The sequence below is a fragment of the Ascaphus truei genome, chromosome 2 (genome assembly GCF_040206685.1).
Source record: "Ascaphus truei isolate aAscTru1 chromosome 2, aAscTru1.hap1, whole genome shotgun sequence".
NCBI lineage: Eukaryota > Metazoa > Chordata > Amphibia > Anura > Ascaphidae > Ascaphus > Ascaphus truei.
The window spans coordinates 173811884-173833206 of NC_134484.1; the positions used below are offsets into that span (position 1 = coordinate 173811884).

The 21323-nt window shown below is 42.6% G+C and overlaps 1 protein-coding gene across 6 annotated transcripts in view; it reads left to right on the plus strand.

Moving 5' to 3' along the window:
- Window positions 1-21323, plus strand: part of DCDC2 (doublecortin domain containing 2) — a 228049-nt gene that overhangs the window by 150062 nt on the left and 56664 nt on the right. For all 6 annotated transcript variants that reach the window (XM_075585596.1, XM_075585595.1, XM_075585590.1 and 3 more), the window contains one exon: window positions 8915-9015. In XM_075585596.1, coding sequence (XP_075441711.1) covers window positions 8915-9015 — 101 coding nt within the window. The remainder of the gene's footprint in view (window positions 1-8914; window positions 9016-21323) is intronic.

The window sequence follows — 21323 nt, forward strand, 5'->3', positions numbered from 1 at the left end:
GCACCAGACTCAAAGTTTAAACTTTTTGACACTACCATAGATTTACATAAATATGCGCAAAAACTTACCCTCAAACGTTTTTTTTGAGAGTAAGAATTCTGATGTATCTGTCCCCGTTACTGAAAATAATAATGGTGATTTTGTTTTAGATGATCAAACAGATACTTTTGGGGACATTTCCAACACAAAATTCACATTTAGTGAAAATTGTTGTGCACATGATTTAAATTCTCTGTTGAAAGAAAATGAGACACTGGATGAGATAGATCCTAACAACTTTCTGGGAAGCATTAGTTCTGGCCTTAAAAACAAATCTTCCTTTTTTCCCTCACATATGAAGGGACATTTTTTGACCACGTTTGAGAAATTGGTAGAGAGGGATTTAGCTCTACTCTCCAGGGGATACACCTTTGAGGTGTTGCCCCTGCGGAGTAGATTCCGTAATCTCTCTCATCCAGAAAGAGAGGCTTTGTTATCCCTTAAGAGAAATGATTCCCTGGTTATCAAAGGGGCTGATAAAGGGGGGGCTGTTGTAGTCCAGAGTAGGATCCAATACCAAAATGAGGCCGTACGTCGATTGAATGACAAGGTTTCATATTCTGTACTTAAAAGTAATCCCACTCCACTTTTTATCAAACAACTTAGATCACTCTTGGATGATGGCTCTCATCTGGGGGTTTTAGATCATAAAGAATTGGAATTCCTATTCAAACCTTACCCCACAATCCCCATTTTTCACCATCTCCCAAAGATCCATAAGACATTGGTCTCCCCACCTGGGAGGCCAATAGTCTCTAGTACTGGATCTTTGGGAGATGGTGTCTCCAGATATGTAGATTATTACCTACAAAGTTTTGTAAGAGAACTTCCCTCCTACATAAGAGACAGTAGTGACCTCCTGGAACAGTTGGATACTGTTACGTGGCAGAATGGTTTTATATGGGTTACGATGGACATTACATCCCTATATACGATCCTTCACCACCAACAGGGGATGGCAGCTGTCAGACATTTTCTTGAGCACTCCACTTTATCACTTGTTCAAAGCACTTTTATTTTATACTGTATTTACTTTCTCCTTACACACAATTACTTTATGTTTGATGGGGTTTTCTATCTCCAAACACGTGGTACCGCAATGGGCACAAGTTTTGCCCCCTCCTATGCAAACCTATTTTTAGGTTTGTGGAAGTCGGATCACGTGTTTGGCGATAGAAACCGCTTTCGACAATTCATCACTTTTTATAAGCGTTATATAGATGATCTCATTTTTATTTGGCACGGGGATGTAGATTCACTTTTGTTATTTATTGATTATCTCAATAATAATAAACTTCACTTACACGTATAATTTTCATCACATACATTATCTGGACGTATTATTATTTATAGACATTAATATGCTTATTAGTTCAGATATATATATAAAACCAAATTCACGGAACACTTTTCTTAGAGCTGACAGCTGCCATCCCAAATCCCTTTTGAAAAACATACCAAAGGGACAATTAATTAGACTTAAAAGGATCTGTTCCAATAATGAAGATTTCATTAAACAGTCAAATGAACTCCTTTTAAGGTTCAAAGATAGAGGTTACTCATCTACAGATTTGATGAATTCTTTGGAAGAAGTAAACAAAATTACCAGGGAAGAACTACTACAAAAACAAAGAAATATGCCACCCAATCATAGTATGAGGGCTATCAATCAACCCTTATTTATAACACAATACAACACTCAAAAAGGTCAGATTAAACATGTTATTAAAAAACACTGGGACATACTTTCAGGAGATCCTCTCCTGAAACGTGTGTTTGCGGAAGGTCCCCAGTTTGTGTTTAAGAAGGCCAGAACTATTGCTAATTCAGTCTCCCTTAGCCTTTTTTCTAGTAAATCAAATGATTCCAGACGGTTACCTAAGGGAAGCTTCAAATGTCTTAAATGCATCTCATGTAAATACATGCTACCCAGTCCATCATTTAGGTCGTTTGTCACTGGTTGTGAATTCCCTGTTGCATCCTTCATCAATTGTGATACCACATTCGTAATTTATATTTTGAATTGCGAATGTGGTAAACAATACGTGGGCCGTACTACCCGTGCCCTGAAGGTACGCATCAGGGAACATATGAGACTCATCAAAAAAGGAGATCTCATTCACCCAGTGTCACAACACTTTACGAATTGTAGAATGGGTAGTATTGATGCGTTCACCTATATGGGGATAGAGCAGGTGCCAATGCCAATCAGAGGTGGCAACAGGGTTGAACTCCTAGATAAGCGTGAGCTTTATTGGATATTTACATTAAAAACTAGAATTCCCTGTGGCCTGAACTCTGATTGGGACTTGACACCTTTTCTACATTGACTTATTTTTGTGAAATTTTATTTTTGTGAAATGTTATACACTTGTGAATTATGATTGATTTATGTAATATTTGATGGGATACATCTTTTTCGAAGTCTGAAGGAAATTTTCCCGTAATTCTTGCACATCTGTACTCAATGAAGTTACAATTTTTCTGTGGTATAGACTGTTTGAGTATATTAATAGGTTTACAACTATGTTATAGGTAATCATCCCTTATTATGGTCTACTATGTTATCTACTTAGATATATATTTTTTTTGAGTGTTATCCTATGGGACAAAATACTATAATGGTTTATTATTTATTTTTTGAACAACTACTTTGATATTGACCATATTACAGTCACTTCCAAATACATCACATTACACTACTTTTTCGTTATTCAAATGGATAAAAACGTTTTTTCATGTGCATTTATCATACAACCTTATCTACACTTTGGTGTGTATATATGCACTTATCTGATTATTAATTAGTCTATCCGTTAGGTATGTCATTCTTTTGTTTTCAATAGGAATATTCACAGTTTTTCAAATATTTCTTTTTAATTTGTTTGTTATTTTTCTTACTGTAGTTGTTTTCCACTATGGGAAGGCATAGCTGGTACATCTGCTGGTATTTTTAAAATTACGAATGTCTATTGTTCAATTGTCAATAAAGTTTGTATGTTTTGTATTTTTTTGCATTCCCCCTGTCGTGCGCTGACGTCATCACGCCGACATCGCTCCTGAGAATTTCAGGAAGTGAATGGCTGATGGATTTTGGCGTGCTTCTGGGGACTACAAAAACGGCTAGGTGAGTACCTTTAGTCACCTTGAAAAGAGCTTGTGCTTGAAACGCGTTGGTGGGGGGCTCTGTACCCCGTAATGCTGTTTTTTTTTTTTTTTTGTAAGAATCCATTAAATATGTTTTTAATGGGCACACGCTCCTTTTGGATTTCCTTTATTTTTTGATCCTGTGTATTTGGTGCCTGCTTTTTCCCATCTGCAATCTTTGATAGCACACTGAAAAAACGGAAGCACATCCCCCTTCTGTGGATGAAAACAGAACAACCTGGATGACAAGTCTACTCAGAGTGAGTTATTTTCTTGTCTGGACATTCTCCATTCCGATATATTATGCTGGATCACTTAATTGTGAGGTCCCTTACTACAGTGCTTGTGGGGATCCTAGTCCACTAGGCGGTTATATTTTGAGTTGTTATTTGTTCTATTGTCTGGGGTATATCCCTTCTTCCTCCACTGTGGAGTATATATCACAGGATTCTTCAATCAAGTATTTTTTGATCTTAAACTTATAGTTTTTTTTTTTCTGAGCACCACACATTTGCTTTTCTTCTATTTACAATCTGGGACTGCATAGACCAGTGGTTCCCAAATCCAGTTCTCAAGAACCCCCAACAGGCCAGGTGTAGAGGATATCCCTGCTTCAGTATGGGTGGCTCAATCAGTGACTCATTCGGACTGAAGCACCTGTGCCGGAGCACGTTTATGCTTAAAACCAGACCTCTTGGGGATTCCTGAGGACTGGAGTTGGGAACCACTGGCACATAGACAAAAACAGAGAAATACATAGTTTATAGCTGAGGCACAATACAGAGCTGCAGGGGGAGCATTACTTTTACCAAGTCATGATGATTTCCCTAATGCTGTAGATGTTTGGATTCATGCTAATGAAAAATGATATGCCCCATATAGATTGATGATTAAAAACATACAGGTTTAAACATTGTTCTGTGGGATGCAGCTAAAGATGAGGTAATGCCTCATATTTCTAGAAAATATGGTGGCAAACCAAACGTTATTGTAGTGGTTTGTACCTTGGAAGACCTACTGTGTATACTGTATACAGTATCCAGAATTCCCATGGATTTGCACTTTCTAGATGAATAAAAGATGATAAAACAAAGAAGCAAGTGAATTATTCAAACAAGGTACAGTACCATTTTTCAGATAATTCTAGAATATACACATTCTAGGGAAGGACACAAATTGAAAGCTCCATTAGTATGTTTGCATGTAGATAGAGCATTGTGTTAAATTATTAGTAGTAATAAATCCTTTCCCCACATGTCATATGATGAAACATGATGTACTGTATGTGGTGTTAAAGACAAGGAAAACATTAAGGTAGTCTGGTGTGTGTGTGTGTGTGTGTGTGTGTGTGTGTGTGTGTGTGTGTGTGTGTGTGTGTGTGTGTGTGTGTGTGTGTGTGTGTGTGTTGGTGCTCATTTTTTATTCATATGTGTTTATATGTTCTTGTCAGAGGTAGAATTCCTTCCATTATGAATGGCTGCTTTAAGTTGAACAAGTGGGATTCTTCTGAAGTCGCCAGCTACTGTACTTATTATTTATTATCACTATATTTATCAATACAGAATGTGTGTGCCCAAGTGGAATATGCATTGTCTAACAATATTGATTAACAGAGAAATTGCAAGTGACCATTTTTTGCTAACACAAGGATGAATAAAATAAATCCTATTTCCAGAACTGGTGAAGAGTATCAGAGGAGGAGCCAGTCGAGCTCTGCATAATCTACTGGGAGATTCCTCTCTTCTGTACTGTGTACAAATGCACCAGGCCTGCTTTGCTTGTTTCAGCGAGCAATTTGGAGTGTGGTTAAATGAGAAGCTAGGAGATAAATAGTTTGGTGCAGTTTTTTAATGGTATTTATCAAAGTTTGCATCTGTAATTTCCAGGTATAAAGTGGTTTTAGCCTCTGTGCCTAAAAGATCATTACCAGGTATGAGAAACACAAATAACAAGTGTCATAAATTTGATCATTCAAATTTATGGAAGAAAACATTATTGTTCTGTATCATGGGACATGGTGCATCACATTGATATACTGTACATTCATCCTTTTTACTGCATGCTACTGTAATTGAGATTCCTACATTTGACAGAGATCTGTTACCTCTGCATTATATTATTCTCAAAGTGTCTGCAAAACCTAGAGATATTGAAAGTGAGGAGATCGCTTAAAAACTTTCTTTTAGGATGTACCTCCTGTAATATTAAGGTGCAATTAAGCTGTGGTTTTCCAAAGCCCTGTTTTAATAAATCAGCCACATTATTCAGATTACCTTATTTTAAGTACATACAGGTAGAGGATAATTGAAAGGTACAGTACAATCATTCCAGGAAGATTTTGGGGAAATCACAGAGAAGAAAGGTATACTTTTCAAATACTTGGCATTCTGTTTTTGTTTTAATGTGTTACTAGAAATAATATGATATGCATATAATCATTAGACAGAAAGAAACATCATTTCCTAAATGACCTCAATTGTTTACACTGCCACAAACTGTACAAGCAAATGTGTCTGGAGTGACGAGTGGTACACTGGCGACACACTTTATTCGAGCTTGGCTAGTCCCACGAATTCGGGTATACCCGGGTGTATTGAGGTTTGTGACTGTTTTCTGCCCGAGTACATTGAGTTATTTTCCAAGCAGGGATTGAAGCATTTTATTCCCGCTGGCTGCAATACTGCACAGTATATATATATAAACTGCATTACAATTCATGAATTTATGCCATCTGGTAGACACGCGAAGCATTGCAGCCTATTAAATCCTAATCATTATCATTTAACAGATCAGCCGCCCATCAGCCAGGCATGAACCCAGGCTGGGAAGGCAAATGCAACGGGGCTTGTCAGAGGTTAGGAGTGGCGCATTCCAGGTATCTGCCAGGTACATACCGGGTATTTGCTCGAATAAAGTGTGTCGGTGCAGTACATTATAAAACAGATCAATGGCAATCACTGTATGTGATTGGTAAAAAGGTAACATCATGACAGAGCCGACGAGCTTCTCGTACAAATTAAGGCCATAAATGTGCTACTGTAGTTTTTCATGCAGCTGATTTTTGTTTGTTTTTCTTGCATTATTGCTACTTTTTTTTTTTATATATCTTCCTACACCTTGCTGCTAGTGCAGTGGTGGTGGATAGGGTTGCCAGGTGTCCGTTTTTCACCCGGACAGGCCGGTAATTCCATTGCCTGTCCGGTATAAAATCAGAGATAATACCGGACACGTGTCCGGTATTACCATTTTTGCGTTGGCGGAGGGCGGCGCGAGGGCAAGAGCAGGCAGTGCAGAGAGTAGTACTGAGACTGGGGGCGGACAGGAGCACTCGTGTGTCTGTGTGCAGCCGGTCCCTGATTGGAAGAGTGGAGAGCCAATCAGAGGACAGCTGGGGCGGAGCCCACACCCCGGCGGCCCAGAGAAGTCTGTGTCCTTCCTGTTAATAAGGTAAGGACACAGATTGGGGGGATGGAGGAGCCAGGGTGAGAAAATGGGGGGAGCCAGGGTGAGAGGATGTGGGGGGGGGGCAGGGTGAGATGGTGACAGGTTGGGGGGGCAGGGTGAGATGGTGAGAGGATGGGGGGTCCAGGGTGAGATGGTGACCGGTTGGGGGGCAGGGTGAGATGGTGAGAGGATGGGGGGGCCAGGGTGAGATGGTGACAGGTTGGGGGGCCAGGGTGAGATGGTGAGAGGATGGTGGGGCAGGGTGAGATGGTGACAGGATGGGGGGGCCAGGGTGAGATGGTGACAGGATGGGGGGGCCAGGGTGAGATGGTGAGAGGATGGGGGGCAGGGTGAGATGGTGACAGGATGGGGGGGCAGAGTGAGATGGTGACAGGATGGGGGGGCCAGGGTGAGATGGTGAGAGGATGGGGGGGAGGGGGCAGGATGAGATGGTGAAAGGATGGGGGGGGGGCAGGGTGAGATGATGATGGGGGGGGAGGAATAAGATGATAATGGGGGGGGGATAAGATGGTGATGGGGGCCAGCCTGGGGAGATGAGATCATGATGATGGGGAATATTTTAAATGTATTGGGGAGGTGGGGGTATATTTTAAATGTATTGGGGAGGTTGGGGTATATTTTAAATGTATTGGGGAGGTGGGGGTATATTTTAAATGTATTGGGGAGGTTGGGGTAAATTTTAAATGTATTGGGCCGGTGGGGGTATATTTTAAATGTATTGGGGAGGTGGGGGTATATTTTAAATGTATTGGGGAGGTGGGGGTATATTTTAAATGTATTGGGGAGGTGGGGGTATATTTTAAATGTATTGGGGAGGTGGGGGTATATTTTAAATGTATTGGGCCGGTGGGGGTATATTTTAAATGTATTGGGCAGGTGGGGGTATATTTTAAATGTATTGGGCAGGTGGGGGTATATTTTAAATGTATTGGGGAGGTGGGGGTATATTTTAAATGTATTGGGGAGGTGGGGGTATTTATGTATGCATATATGTGTCAAACGTGGACAAAACTGAAGCATGAAAACCACACATTATTAATAGATTGACTGAAATTGTTTGGCTCCAGTTGAGCAGCCCGGAGATTTGGATTCATTTTTACTTTTGCGGGACCTGTGTTATTGCTTTGCCCAAATTTGCGGCACTCTCTTACCCTCTATATTACTGATTCCCTCTGGCACTCAAGGGATTAAGCGCCATACTGTACTTATTAAGAAGTGCTGTTCCATTAGACACCTCGAGTGTTGGAAGAGCCCTTATAGCCATTCAAGTTATTGGGCTGTAAATAGCCATATTGTTACTCCATAAAACAGCTTTCATTTGGAAAATGCTTTATAGCACATTCACTTTAATGGGTTGTAGGTGTTTTACGGAGCAGTACTCATGTATGAATATGGCCCCAAATCAACTTTGGAAGGGAAGCCATTCCTCAGAACCCCAGTTGTATTGTCCAAGACTTCAGTGATCCTGCATTGTACTGTATTTTAAATGTTACGTATGCATATACTGTAATACTCTGCATACATGACTGGCTCATAAAAATAAGAGAATATTTGGGCTGCTGGAAAATAGTTGTAGCGCTCTTGAAATTGCAGCTTAACATGTCATTTAACCATATTTTCATGACTGCATAATATAAACTAGTGCCCATTGCAACTGGTTTATTTTGGTTGCATTTTTATTAATAAATACACAGACCATTCTAATTATTTAGAGCATTATATGATACCTACTTATGTAATTCTCTCTCTATACAGTATAATTGGCATGTGTCTACCTGTCTGTTGCTCTCTATCTCGTACACCCTTTTGGTGCCCAGTACATGTTATACACAGATGAAAATTACTTTGAGTGTTTCCATGAACATTGACTGATTTTTTCCCCTCAAAACTGTGACCCCGAAATGTTCTGATTTGTTCTTTGACCATTGAGAAGCACAAAGTGTTTTTTTTTCCATCCAATATTGTTTGTCGTGAAGTCTTATAAATTACTTAAAAAGTTACAATTTAAAACAGGAACTTAATTGCTATTAAACTCAGCATACTGTAGTACAATGAGTTCTTCTTGAATGTGTTCACTTGTGTTACATCCCATGTATGTGTAGTATAATAGAAATTCACATAAGATAACTTCATTTTGCTGAATAGCCAGTTTAACAGAAATAATGTTGCAGTTATTTCATTCTGCCACAAAGGGCCAGAATTGAGCCATCTTTCAGTGAAATCATTTATTCTTTTTTTTTTATTTCTTTATATATATATACAGATGATGGCGTTTTTAAAGCTTGTGAAGACAGACCAGAAATGTGGGGGGCATCAGAAGTTCAGGAAGATGAAAACACTAAAGTGGAAGTTCCGGTTGATCAGGTAATTTGCCTTACAGCTTTTAAGCCATCAAATGGTAATGAGAAAAAGAAAAAATAATACAAATTGTTAGCCTGCTCAACACGAGCAGCTGAGACTGGGAAGCTATAAAGGACTCATTTTAAACCTTATATTCCATCAGCTAATTAAAGTCGAAATGGAGAAGAGTGGCTTTAATTTGAAAACATTCAAAACATTTTGAGGGACTGTATTTTTTCTTTTTTTTTTAAATTGTAATTTGGCAAATTATACTATTTTTAAGGGAAATTTTGCATAATGTTTGCTTTGCCGTAGGGAACCTTTTTGTTTCTGTGCGTGTGTGTGTACCTAATTACATGCATATAGAGCTGGTGTCGCTTCTCCTAACCATGGTGTAAGCAGACTTTGGGCCAGATGCACCAAGCTCTGTTAAATTTGGACACATAACGTCGAGTTACATAAATAGATAGCGGACGTTATTTTCCCTGAGTTTAACGGGTATCCACTAAGCTAATTACATGCAAAAACAATGACCATCATTTAACGCATTAGCTTTGGTTTAACATTAGACCTATTTTAGTATACAGTACTCATAAACACTATATATCCCCACAAACCAACCTTGAAACAACATATGGGAAGACACCGGTGCTCAAAAAGGAGCGCACCTGAGATACCTGGGAGATATGCTAATAGGAGTCATTAAAATATACTTTACCAATTCTCAACTCTTAAAACTTTAATAAAATGCATCAAACAAAAAAAGAATTATATATACAGTACTTAACATATCCGAATAGAATATCTCCCAGGTATCTCTGGTGTGCTCCTTCCTGAGCACAGGTGTCTTTCCATGTGTTGTTTCAAGGTTGGTGTGAGGGGATATATATCTATATCTAGATATATAGATATAGTTAGAGCAGTTGGCACTCTTGTAGGCATAGGTAAATCAGAGGTGCATGTCCCATATGAATAATATAGAGATACAATACCGTTCCAAGGTCAGGCAATTAAGAGACAGCACTCAAATATAGCAGGGTAACACAAGTGTATTGAGTGAAAACAGGTTACATCTAAACCAACGTTGGGGACCGAAACGTTGGTTTAGATGTAACCTGTTTTCACTCAATACACTTGTGTTACCCTGCAATATTTGAGTGCTGTCTCTTGATTGCCTGACCTTGGGAGGGGGAGGGAGAGAGAGATCTCTATAGATCTATAGCTTTAGATATAGATCGATATATCTATGTATGTCTTTATTTATATAGCGCTTCACAGTAGTAATACATGTGACAATCATATAAATAACAAATAATATGAGATGTAAGGAGGAGCAGAAGAGTGTAAAGCTTTAAAAATGTGGAGGAGAATTGAGTGTGAGATGCGGGATTTGATAGGAAGCCAGGAGAGTGATTTGAGCAGGGGAGATGCTGAGACAGATTTTGGAAATAGTAGAGTGATTCTGGCAGCTGCATTTAGGATAGATTGTAGGGGAGACAGGTGAGAGGCAGGAAGGCCGGACAGCAGGAGGTTGCAGTAATCAAGATGGGAGAGAATGAGGGCCTGAGTCAGAGTTTTAGCAGTCGAGCAACAGAGGAAAGGGTGTATCTTTGTTATATTGCGGAGCAAAAAGCGTCAGGTTTTAGAAACATTTTGAATGTGAGACAGGAGTCGAGTGTGACCCCTAGGCAGCATGCTTGGGCTAATGAGTGAATGATAGTACTACCAACAGTAATGTGGAAGAAGGTAGTAGGGCCAGGTTTGGGAGGTAGTATGAGGGGCTCGGTTTTTGCCATGTTAAGTTTAAGTCAGCGTAGGGCCATCCAGGATGATATTGAAATGAGACATTAAGAAACTTTGGTCTGTACAGCAGGTGTAAGGTCAGGGGTTGAAAAGTAAATTTGAGTGTCGTCAGCATAGAGTTGATAATTAAACCCAAGAGATGTGATTAGGTGACCTAGAGAAAGTGTGTACAGAGAAAAGAGAAGAGGTCCCAGGATAGAGCCCTGGGGTACCCCCACAGAGAGATCGATAGAGGAGGAGGACATATTAGCAGAAGAGACACTGAAAGTACGATGGGAGAGGTAAGAGGAAATCCAGGATAGAGCTTTGTTCCGAATACCAAGAGTATGGAGAATGTGAAGGAGAATAGGGTGGTCCACGGTGTCAAATGCTGCAGAGAGGTCAAGTAGTATGAGCAGAGTGTAATGACCTCTGTCTTTGACAGCATGGAGGTCATTAGTAATTTTAGTGAGGGCTGTTTCAGTCGAGTGAGCATTGGGGAAGCCAGATTGTAGAGGTGCTAGGAGAGAATGGGTGTTGAGAAAGTGGAGCAAGCGAGAGAATATAAGGTGTTCAAGGAGTTTGGAGGCAAAAGGCAGGAGGGAGACAGGTCGATAGTTAAAAAGACAGGTAGGGTCAAGCTTGCTGTTTTTGCGTAGTGGTATAACTATTGCATGTTTGAAGGAGGGAAAGGTACCAGAGCAGAGGGAGGTGTTAAATATGTGTGTGAGCGTAGGGATTATAGTACGAACAAGAGGTTTTAAGAGATGGGAGGAATAGGGTCAAGAGGGCAAGTGGTAGAGGGAGAGGAGATCAGCAGTGACACATCCTCCTCCGAGACAAAGAAAAAGAGTCAAGGAAGGCAGGAGGAGTGTTGGTAAGCAGTGTAGGATGGGAGGAGGAAACAGAGGGGATGTTCTGACGTATGGATTCCACATTTTCCTTAAAATAGTCGGCAAAGTCCTGAAGTGTGATGGAGGAGGAAGAAGAAGAGGCAACTGAGGGTGGTTTCAGTAGAGGGTCAAAGACAGAGAAGAGTCGGCATTGGTTAGACTTGTGCGTTTAGATTAGTGAAGAAAAGTAGGTTTGTTTAGCTTGGGAGAGGGCAGAGTTGAAACAGGATAGCATAAATTTGTAGTGAAGGAAGCCTGCGAGAGTGTGAGATTTCCTCCAGAGGAGTTCAGAGGAACGAGTGGAGGAACGCAGCATGCACGTGTGGGAATTTAGCCAGGGTCTGGGGTTAGAAGGGCGAGGACGGCAGAGAGACAGCGGGACATGTAGATGAAGAGAGGAGGATAAAGCAGAGTTGTAGTTCCTGACCAGGTTGTCAGGGTCTGGACCAGAGATGAGAGAGGAGCATAAAGTGGACTCAAAGGCTGGTAGGTTAATAGAGCGCAGGTTTCTGCTGAAACAAGGGGTAGATGAAGATGGACAAGGGGAGAGGTGAGCGAGAAAATGAGATGAGTTGATGGTCAGAGAGAGGAAAGGGGGGAAATTAAGAAATCAGAGGGAGAAAAGTTTTTAGTGAAAACCAGATCTAGATAGTGGCCATCCTCCATCCTTGTGGGTGCTGACTGCAGTCCACTGTTGAAGGCCAAAAGAAGAAGTTAGAGAGAGAAAGCGGGAAGCCCAAGGGAGAGAGGGGTCATCAATGTGGCAGTTGAAGTCCCCAAGGAGAAGAACAGGAGAGTCTGAGGAGAGAAAGAAAGAGAGCCAGGATTCAAAGTGAAAGAGAAAGGCAGAAGGGGGATGAGTAGAGGTAGGTGGGCGATACATGACCGCCACGTGGACAGAGAGAGGAGAGAAGATCTGGACAGTGTGTGCCTCAAAGGAGGGAAAAGCAAGAGAGGGGGGAATAGGAAGGGTTCGGTAATGGCAGAGAGAGGAGGAGCCCCACGCCTCCACACCTGCCATCAGGGCACGGAGTGTGGGAGAAAGAAAGGCCACCATAAGAGAGGGCAGCTTCCAGAGCAGAGTCAGACTGAGTGAGCCAGGTCTCAGTTATAGCAAATAGGAGCAGAGACTGAGAGAGAAAGAAGTCATGCACAGAGAGGAACTTGTTAGAAAGGGAGCGAGCATTCCAAAGGGCACAGGAGAATGGGAGAGAGGAGGGAGAGAGGGAGGGTGGCATGGGATGGGTATGAGTTTGGAGGGATTGACACCAGAAGGAGTAGAAGTTGCATTTGGCAGACAAGGACGATTGCATGTAGAAAAAAGGCAGGGACCAGGATTGGGCGAGATATCCCCAGAAGCAAGGAGGGGATGTATGGATAGAGAATGTGTGAGGATGTTTTGTAGGGGTAAGTTTTAGTGCAGGGGGTATAGCTGTGTAGTGACAGAGGGCGCAGATAAGAAAGTAGTTAATGTGAGCTGAGAAGTGGCGAAGAAAGGAGAGATGGAGATATATGAATAAAGTTGGAGGCATGAGGCTGGTAGAAAGAATTGCATAATTTGAAAATAAATTATATATCTCGGCTCAGTGAGTAAAGACACTGACTGGCACTGAGTTTGAAGCAGGGGAACCTGATCAAATTCATGTTGTCGGCTCCTTGTGACCTTGGGCAAGTCGCTTTATCTCCCTGTGCCTCGGGCAACAAAGACATAGATTGTAAGCTCTACAGAGCAGGGTCTGTGCCTGCAAAAATGTCTCTGTAAAGCTCTACGTAAAACTAGCAGCGCTGTACAAGAACTAATAATAATATTACTTGTGCAACTATACTAAAATGGGTCTCTCGCGCATTGTTTGGGGAAACACTAATATCATTAGCACTATTGGCCAGAAACAAAATAACCATACAGTACATTATTTAAGTGGTAGCACTGGGTTAAACAGAATGCCTATCTACTAACGCAAGTGACTTAATGTTAATTTAGGTTAAGCATTGGGTGACATAGTCTAACGGAACGTCGTGCATCTTGCCCTTTGTGATGTCACATTTACCTGGTGGTTATATCTTTGGTAAATGTACAATAATATTCATACAAATATCTCTTGGAGGTGTTATTTTGTTAAACTAATTAGTACAGTGTTTACTTAAGTTTTATAATTTCTTGTGACGCAACTTGCCTAATTTCACCAAAACCTCACACGTGACCCCTGGACTGGCAAAACCTTTCTAATGCACGTCCTTATGTGAACACAACATATTCTAAAGGGACTACACAGTTACTGTAATAATAGTTTTTTCTTGCATAACACTGGCAATGTGTGAAGAGCTGTACATATATAGTTGCCAACACAATACGTCTCAGGCACTAAATTCTTAGTTAAGTTTTGAAGCCTTAGGCACAGGGTGATTAAGGACCATATTCAGTAAGCGGTACTGATCCATAAGTTACCTCACATGAATGGGCTGCAAGGGTGCGCAAAATTTTCTTGCTGCGCCCCCCTGCCTGCACTTCTCCGCCCTCGACCTCCCCAACCCCCCCTTACCTCAGTTCGGCGTCAAATGACGTTGTGGGGTCATGTGACGTCACACCACATGACCCACGCTGTCATTTGACACCGCGTTGCCATGGGGACGCGTCCTAAGCAGGCTGAACCTTGGTAAGTAGAGGATGCAGAGGCCTTGCGCGGTCCCCTGGCATTTAATTTAAATTGCTTGGGGAAGAGCATGGGACCTCTGCAACCCCCTGTGCCCCTCCAAAACAATCTTGAGCCCCCCAGTTTGCACACCCCTGAACTACTGTATTCTACAGCTACTCCTTAAGCCTCTGAATCACTTACTGGAGGCCATGATAGAAAGTTTACCCATTTTTTTACCCATGTTATGTACGGCATGCCTATCTTTTGCTAATCGATCATAATCTAACATGCTAATAGTAAATTAAGGAGGAAAAAGACAATGTTCATGTTTATACTATTGTTAACATTGCAGTAGATATCAGGTCAAACTTCTGTCTTAACTACCTAATTAGTGTGCATTATAGCCAGTATGTTTCTTTACAATAACTGCCCTGAGAGACCATCTCCAAGCATGCAAATTAGCACAGGGTCACACAGTACATGCAGTAGCAGCCACAAATGAAAAGGAATACCATTAATACATAGTATTTCAGGAAGAAAAGCAACATTTGAATCAGAACATGATAATTGTACTAACAGAACACTTTGTGCTCTCATTTAAAAATCAACCAATTTGAGGGGCTATTAAGTGAAGTCTTCGGTCTTCACAATTAGTACTAAATTGCATACATTTTGGGGCTTTTGCACCAATATTGCCTAATTGTTTGTAGTTTGGAGACTGATTAATATCCCCCTCTTTAATCAGATGCACAATACAATGAATGAGGGCAAATTAGATCTGCAATCTAGGGCAATAATGAAGAAGAAAGGTGTCTAAAAAGAAGGTCCTTAAAGCTGCAGTTCAAGCTCCCGTTTTTTTGTTGTTGTTTTTTTTTACTTCAATAGTTTCATGTGGGCAATCTCTACTTACCTAAAGAACTGCATAGCTGCCGGTCAATTTGTTCTCCGTCTATTGATCGGCAAAGTTTGGCGACATCTTTAGATCTGGGGAATGTAAATGGTTGCTATAGGAACAAACATGCTTGTTAAAATAGAATACAAGAAAATTGGTCTTTCAAAGTTGGTTTTTCTAACTTACTACAGAACTGATTTATTAAAAAAAACAAAAAAAAACACATGCAGGATATTGCTTGAACTGCAGCTTTAATGTAGTTGTTTAATGTGCATTCTAGAACCTAGACCAGTGTTTTTTTTTTAAGAGGAATTCTCCGGCATCCCTAGACGGTTCCTTACAATTTTCAGGTCATTTGAAAACTACCAAATACAAAAGAATTTACAATACATCTGATCTCAGACGCGCTATTAGAGTGGGTTGGGGTTCCTTACAATGCATCTGATCTCAGACTGGCTGTTAGAGAGGATTGGGGTTCCTTACAATGCATCTGATCTCAGATGCGCTATTAGAGAGGGTTGGGGTTCCTTACAATGCATCTGATCTCAGACGTGCTATTAGAGAGGGTTGGGGTTCCGCGGAATTTCACAATATAATTATAGGGTCCCTTAACCTAAAAAAGGTTAAAAACCACGGAAATAGACTGCATACCAGTACAAACAATATAAACATGGCTACTATTTATCAAGGTAATTATGTAACCACTGGAAGAGCAACCCCATGCTTAAAAGAGGCAACCCAAGCTGTTTTTTCCCCCTTTTTTCCCTTCCTTTTTTTTTTTCTCTCTGGGGACTCCCTGTTTCCGGAGATACTTATCTTTGTAGTTGGTGCCGGTAGCCACTCCAGGGTTCACATTATGGCCGCAATTATAATGAGTGCGACGACACGCATTGCAAACAAAATGCAGGACCGCTATGAGGCCACCCATAGTGTGCACGTCCAAACAAGCAATGAAGAGCAACTGCGCGGCAGATTTTTGAAAAGACAAATTATTTTGTCTTTTCTCGCGATGGCCTCGTCACATGAGTGGTTCAACTAATGAGGGCGAACCAGCCTCGTGACGTCATGGCCACGCCTCCCCATCGCCTCGGATCACAGTACAGGGAGCGCTCAAATGACAGGCGCGCGTGACAACATGCGCTCAATCACACGCGTGCCTACTATTAACGCAGGTTATGGCTGATTTTCAAAGATCCCCGGTCCTGCAGGCCAATAGGCTTTAAACTACAGAATACTGCAGAGATAGCGGCAGTGAGCTGAAATAAATGGGGTATTAAAAGAAAGAATGAAAAAACAATGCTCTTAGATTGCTCCTTTAAAAGCCTTGTGGTGAGAAGGACGCACATTGGCTAGAGACAAGGTAACACCAATTCTTCGTTATGTGCAGAAACAGTGTTATTTGACTTATTAATTGGAATGAAATGAGCTTCCCATCACAAATGATAATTAAATGAAAAAAAAAATCTAAATCATGTTTGGTTTTAGGCTCTGTTTTGCATATGCTTGAAATGTAAGAAACGTGTCTATCATCTGTCATCTATTTGAGACAAATTGTTTGTCAATAGAATTTAATATGATGTAGCCAGGTCCCCCTCTGCCCGTCGCCCCTCCCTCACCTGGATGGCGATCGCGGGTACCGCCGAGCCAATGGCGGACCCGTCGGCGCTTGCAGGAGTGAGGGGCAGATGGGAACTGGTGCGGAGGTTGCCGCGGACGCGTCGTTAGGGCTCTCGGCGGCTCCCGTGCAGGGCACCACCATCTTGGATAGTTTTGCACATGCGCAGTAGGTCCGGGCGGCCGGGACAGTTGCGCATGCGCGAGCAACAAGCGCGCGAACCCTAGCCTACCAGGGAAGGCTCTTGGACGGGACTACAAGCCCCATGACGCCAGGGAGCCAATAGGGCTGCGGGAGGTCCCTGCTTGCAGGGAATAGATACATTTTGCGCGCGCGGGAGACAAGGGAGCCAAGACCGGGAAGAGCTAGGGGAAGGAGATGAGTGCAGGGGTCAGTGACCCACTGCATTAGGCCAGTAACCCCCTAGGCCCCAGATAGGTCCTAACTCCCCCAGCTTGTGGTGCTACAGGGACAGGCCCTAGGTTAGGGACCCTGTCACAGTAGTACTAGTGTTAGATAGGGACACAGCGGACGCTGCGCTCCCCGAGAAGAGACTTGGGCTCAAGTCTGCGCCCCAAAGAGACAGAGACTATCCCCAGGGTGGGATCGCCCCTGGCAGGACCCTCGTGCGAGGAAACACCGGATCAGACGGGATCACCAAGCGGCAGATCCTTTTCGAAGTTGCTTGCAGGCCTGAGTGCAGGAGCGCTCGGCAGGTACCTTCATAAGTGCACCAACGTATCCTATACACATTATAATTACACATAGTGGCAGCGCTGACCACGGGACAAAGGGGTTAGGCTGTGGACACGGTGTGGGGATACACGGTGGTGGGTAGGTACACACTTAGTGGAGTGAAAGACAATTGGGACTGCGTTATAGACTGTGGAGTTACCCCCTAGGGGGAGTATATTATTAAAGTGTGTTGTTATTTCCTGCATATATATATAAACTGGTTATATACATTGTCGTGTATGTACTTATTGTATATGTGGGTCCTGTGTAGGCAACCCTCTACATTTCTAGAACCCTGCACAGGTGGAGGCGCTGTAAATCAGATCGATCTGACGGACTCACCCCAGGTTTCCAGCAAGCGGAGGCTCAGGCCTCTTGTGAACCTACAGGTATATGCACCACACCTGGTAACACATAAGTTTCCACCCACACACACTGTATCTGTGATTGGGATAGAGGGAATACCCGTTACAATAGGATAGGCTTAGATGTGTAAATCAAAAGCAAAAATGTAGAAAAAAACTAGACTACAATTTTGAAAATGGACATCGAGCTTATATAAAAACAGTACATAAAACCGCGCTCCTCCCTATAGAAGTTTGCTGCAGGTAAAAAGATAAGCCTTACATATAGAAAAACAAAAAGATTCCTGCGCTCCTACCAATTTAGGCTAAGATAAAATAATATTCTCATGAAAAAGGGTATTTGGTTAAACCCTTTGGCCAAAGCATTTGTAAGCCTGCATGCCACGTCACGGCACGTCACGGCAACCCGTTTAATGCAGGTACCTACACTATACTGTATATGTATGTAATAATTGTCCCATGGACTAGTGAAAAAAGTGTTAAAGCCCTGAAGGGGTTAAATAAAGCATGAGCTTATGTGAGTAGTGCAATTAAAATCAGGCTAATGCCAGTATCATACTTACCTTTGCTATAAAGGTAATCAGGGTGCACAAATTCCCTGGTGTGAATATAATACAAATCACACATATACTGTCAGCCTTACACATTCACCTACCATTCAATGGAGGGTGATGTCCAGACTGACACTGATGTGTAATATACCTGCACTAATATTAAATTTAAAATGCCCTATGGGAGTATACAGCAAAGAAAAGGATTGCCTAATATTAGTGAGAAACTGTACATAATACTGCGCTCCTCCCTATAGAAGTTTGCTGCAGGTAAAAAGACTTACAAATGCTTTGGCCAAAGGGTTTAACCAAATACCCTTTTTCATGAGAATATTATTTTTTCTTATATAAAAACAACTGACTAAAAGTAAAAATACAACATACAGAAGGAAGGTGTAAAGTAGAAAAACAAAAACAAATGGTGCAGTCACAGTTCAAAAGAATATACCGGTACTGTACTGTATGTACTGTATCTTGTTTTGAAAAATCATTGTTATTAGTCTCCTGCTCTAATAATCACCAAATCGCAAATGTTGAAGTAGGTGGTGCATTGGTACACTGATGCCTATAGCCATTATTTAAAAAATGCTGTTAGATATAAATGTGAATACACTTTTGAAGCAACATACAAAAACACAAACAATACTTTTACTTAACAATTTAATGACAGAAAAAAGACGAGATCTAAGGGGGTGAATACACATACTGTAAGCAACATGAACAAAACGGAAATAAATAACAGAATGAAAAGCTTTACCTGTTATCAATAAACTTCAAAATACGTTAATTTTAATCTAATGGTATACTGTAGTTTGTCTGAATGAAATGACTTGGCAAAGTATTTATGCGATAAAACACACAGTATAAGAAAAGTTTCTGTAATAGTCATACTGCAAGATTTAGGCTTGGTTTCTAAGCAACATTGGCAGTGACAGGGAAGCTATTTGTAGCAGATGTCCTTTATAAATGTAGCGCACTTTCCCCCACCCCCTGGGAGATAAGGCGTCTACGGTGTGTGTTACCTGTGGCTCGCAAGAGACCTGAACCTCCGCCGCTGGGAGCCTGGGGTGTACCTGATTCGATAGGTGACAGCGCCTCCACCTGCGCGGGATCCTAACTATGTGGGATAACCATGTGCAGGAACCAATAATACTAACACACAGATTATAATAACCTTTACTGTAACATATATATTATATATACAGTGAGCCCCGTTATAGCGCGGTCCTCGGGGGTCACCCGATTCGACCATGCTATAAACGGGGTCGCGCTAATTAAAAAAAAAAAAAAAACGCCCCTTCCCCAGTGTCTCCAGCAGTCAGAGAGCTGCAGGCAGTGCTAGGAGAGTGCGAGGCTCAGGGCTGCAGCCTCCTCTCTTCATCCCAATTTTACTCACATGTCCCTGGCCACTGATCACCCCGCCCAGCAGCTTCTCCTCCTTCAACTCGCTCTCACTGGCAAACTTTTTAGTGACGCCGGGGGAAGCCTGCCTAGGGAGAGAGGTGTGTGTTTGTGTGTGTGTGTGTGTCTGTCTGTGTGTTCTCTTGTTCCTGATAGCTTCTCCTGCTCTACACCACAGACATTCTATCCTTCTGGGACGGGAGTGCAAATCATGAAGTAATCTCACTTTGATGTTCCACATAGAAGCGCTGTTACATATTGACGGAATGTGCAAGAGTGATTTAGGAGATAGCAGCTGACACCAGAGATAGGGGGAGGGGGGCGGAGGGGGGAGGGGCTGTGAGTGTCTGCAGTGTGCTGTGAGTGTGTGCAGTGTGCTGTGAGTGTGGGCAGTGTCCTGTGAGTGTGGGCAGTGTGCTGTGAGTGTGGGCAGTGTCCTTTGAATGTGTGTAGTGTCCTGTGAGTGTGTGCAATGTCCTGTGAGTGTGTGCAGTGTGCTGTGAGTGTGTGCAATGTCCTGTGAGTGTGTGCAGTGTGTGCAGTGTGCAATTAAAAAAAAAAAAAATTTGGGGTCCATGCTCAAACTGCGTCTATAGCGGATCGGGCTCTAACTGGGTTGAGCTGTATATATAGATCTAGATCTAGATATATAGATATATATATCTATATATATATCTTAATATATAAAATCGAAAGGTTAGTGCTATCTGCGGTGAATCTGATTGGTCCTCAGCCTCTGGCCAATCAGATTGGTGGGTCTGATGTCACCCAACTGCCACTCTCTTCCCCCTTGGCCACACACACACACACACACACACACACACACACACACACACACACACACACACACACACACACACACACACACACACTCCCCCCATCACACTCACCTCCCCGGCGCTCACTCACCTCCCTCTCCGGTGCGCACTCACCTCCCCGGTGCTCACTCACCTCCCTGGTGCTCACTCACTCCCCTCCCCGGCGCTCACTCACCTCCCTCACCGGTGGGGGGACAGGCAGTGGGCAGCCTCGCAGCACCGAGTGCCTAAGATGGCGGCGCCCGGAAGGACCCCCTTCCTCCCTCGCGACGCCGAGTGCCTAAGATGGCAGCGCCCGGAAGGACCCCCTTCCTCCTGCAGCTGCCTCGCGGCGGCGCCGCTGGGAGGTGGGAAACGGAGAGGTGGCATATGTGTGTGTGTGTGTGTCACTGTGTGTGTGTGTGTCACTGTGTGTGTCACTGTGTGTGTGTGTGTCACTGTGTGGGTGCGTCACTGTGTGTGTGCGTCACTGTGTGTGTGCGTCACTGTGTGTGTGCGTCACTGTGTGTGTCACTGTGTGTGTGTGTGTCACTGTGTGTGTGTGTGTCACTGTGTGTGTGTGTCACTGTGTGTGTGTCACTGTGTGTGTGTGTGTGTGTGTGTGTGTGTGTGTGTGTGTCACTGTGTGTGTGTGTGTGTGTGTGTGT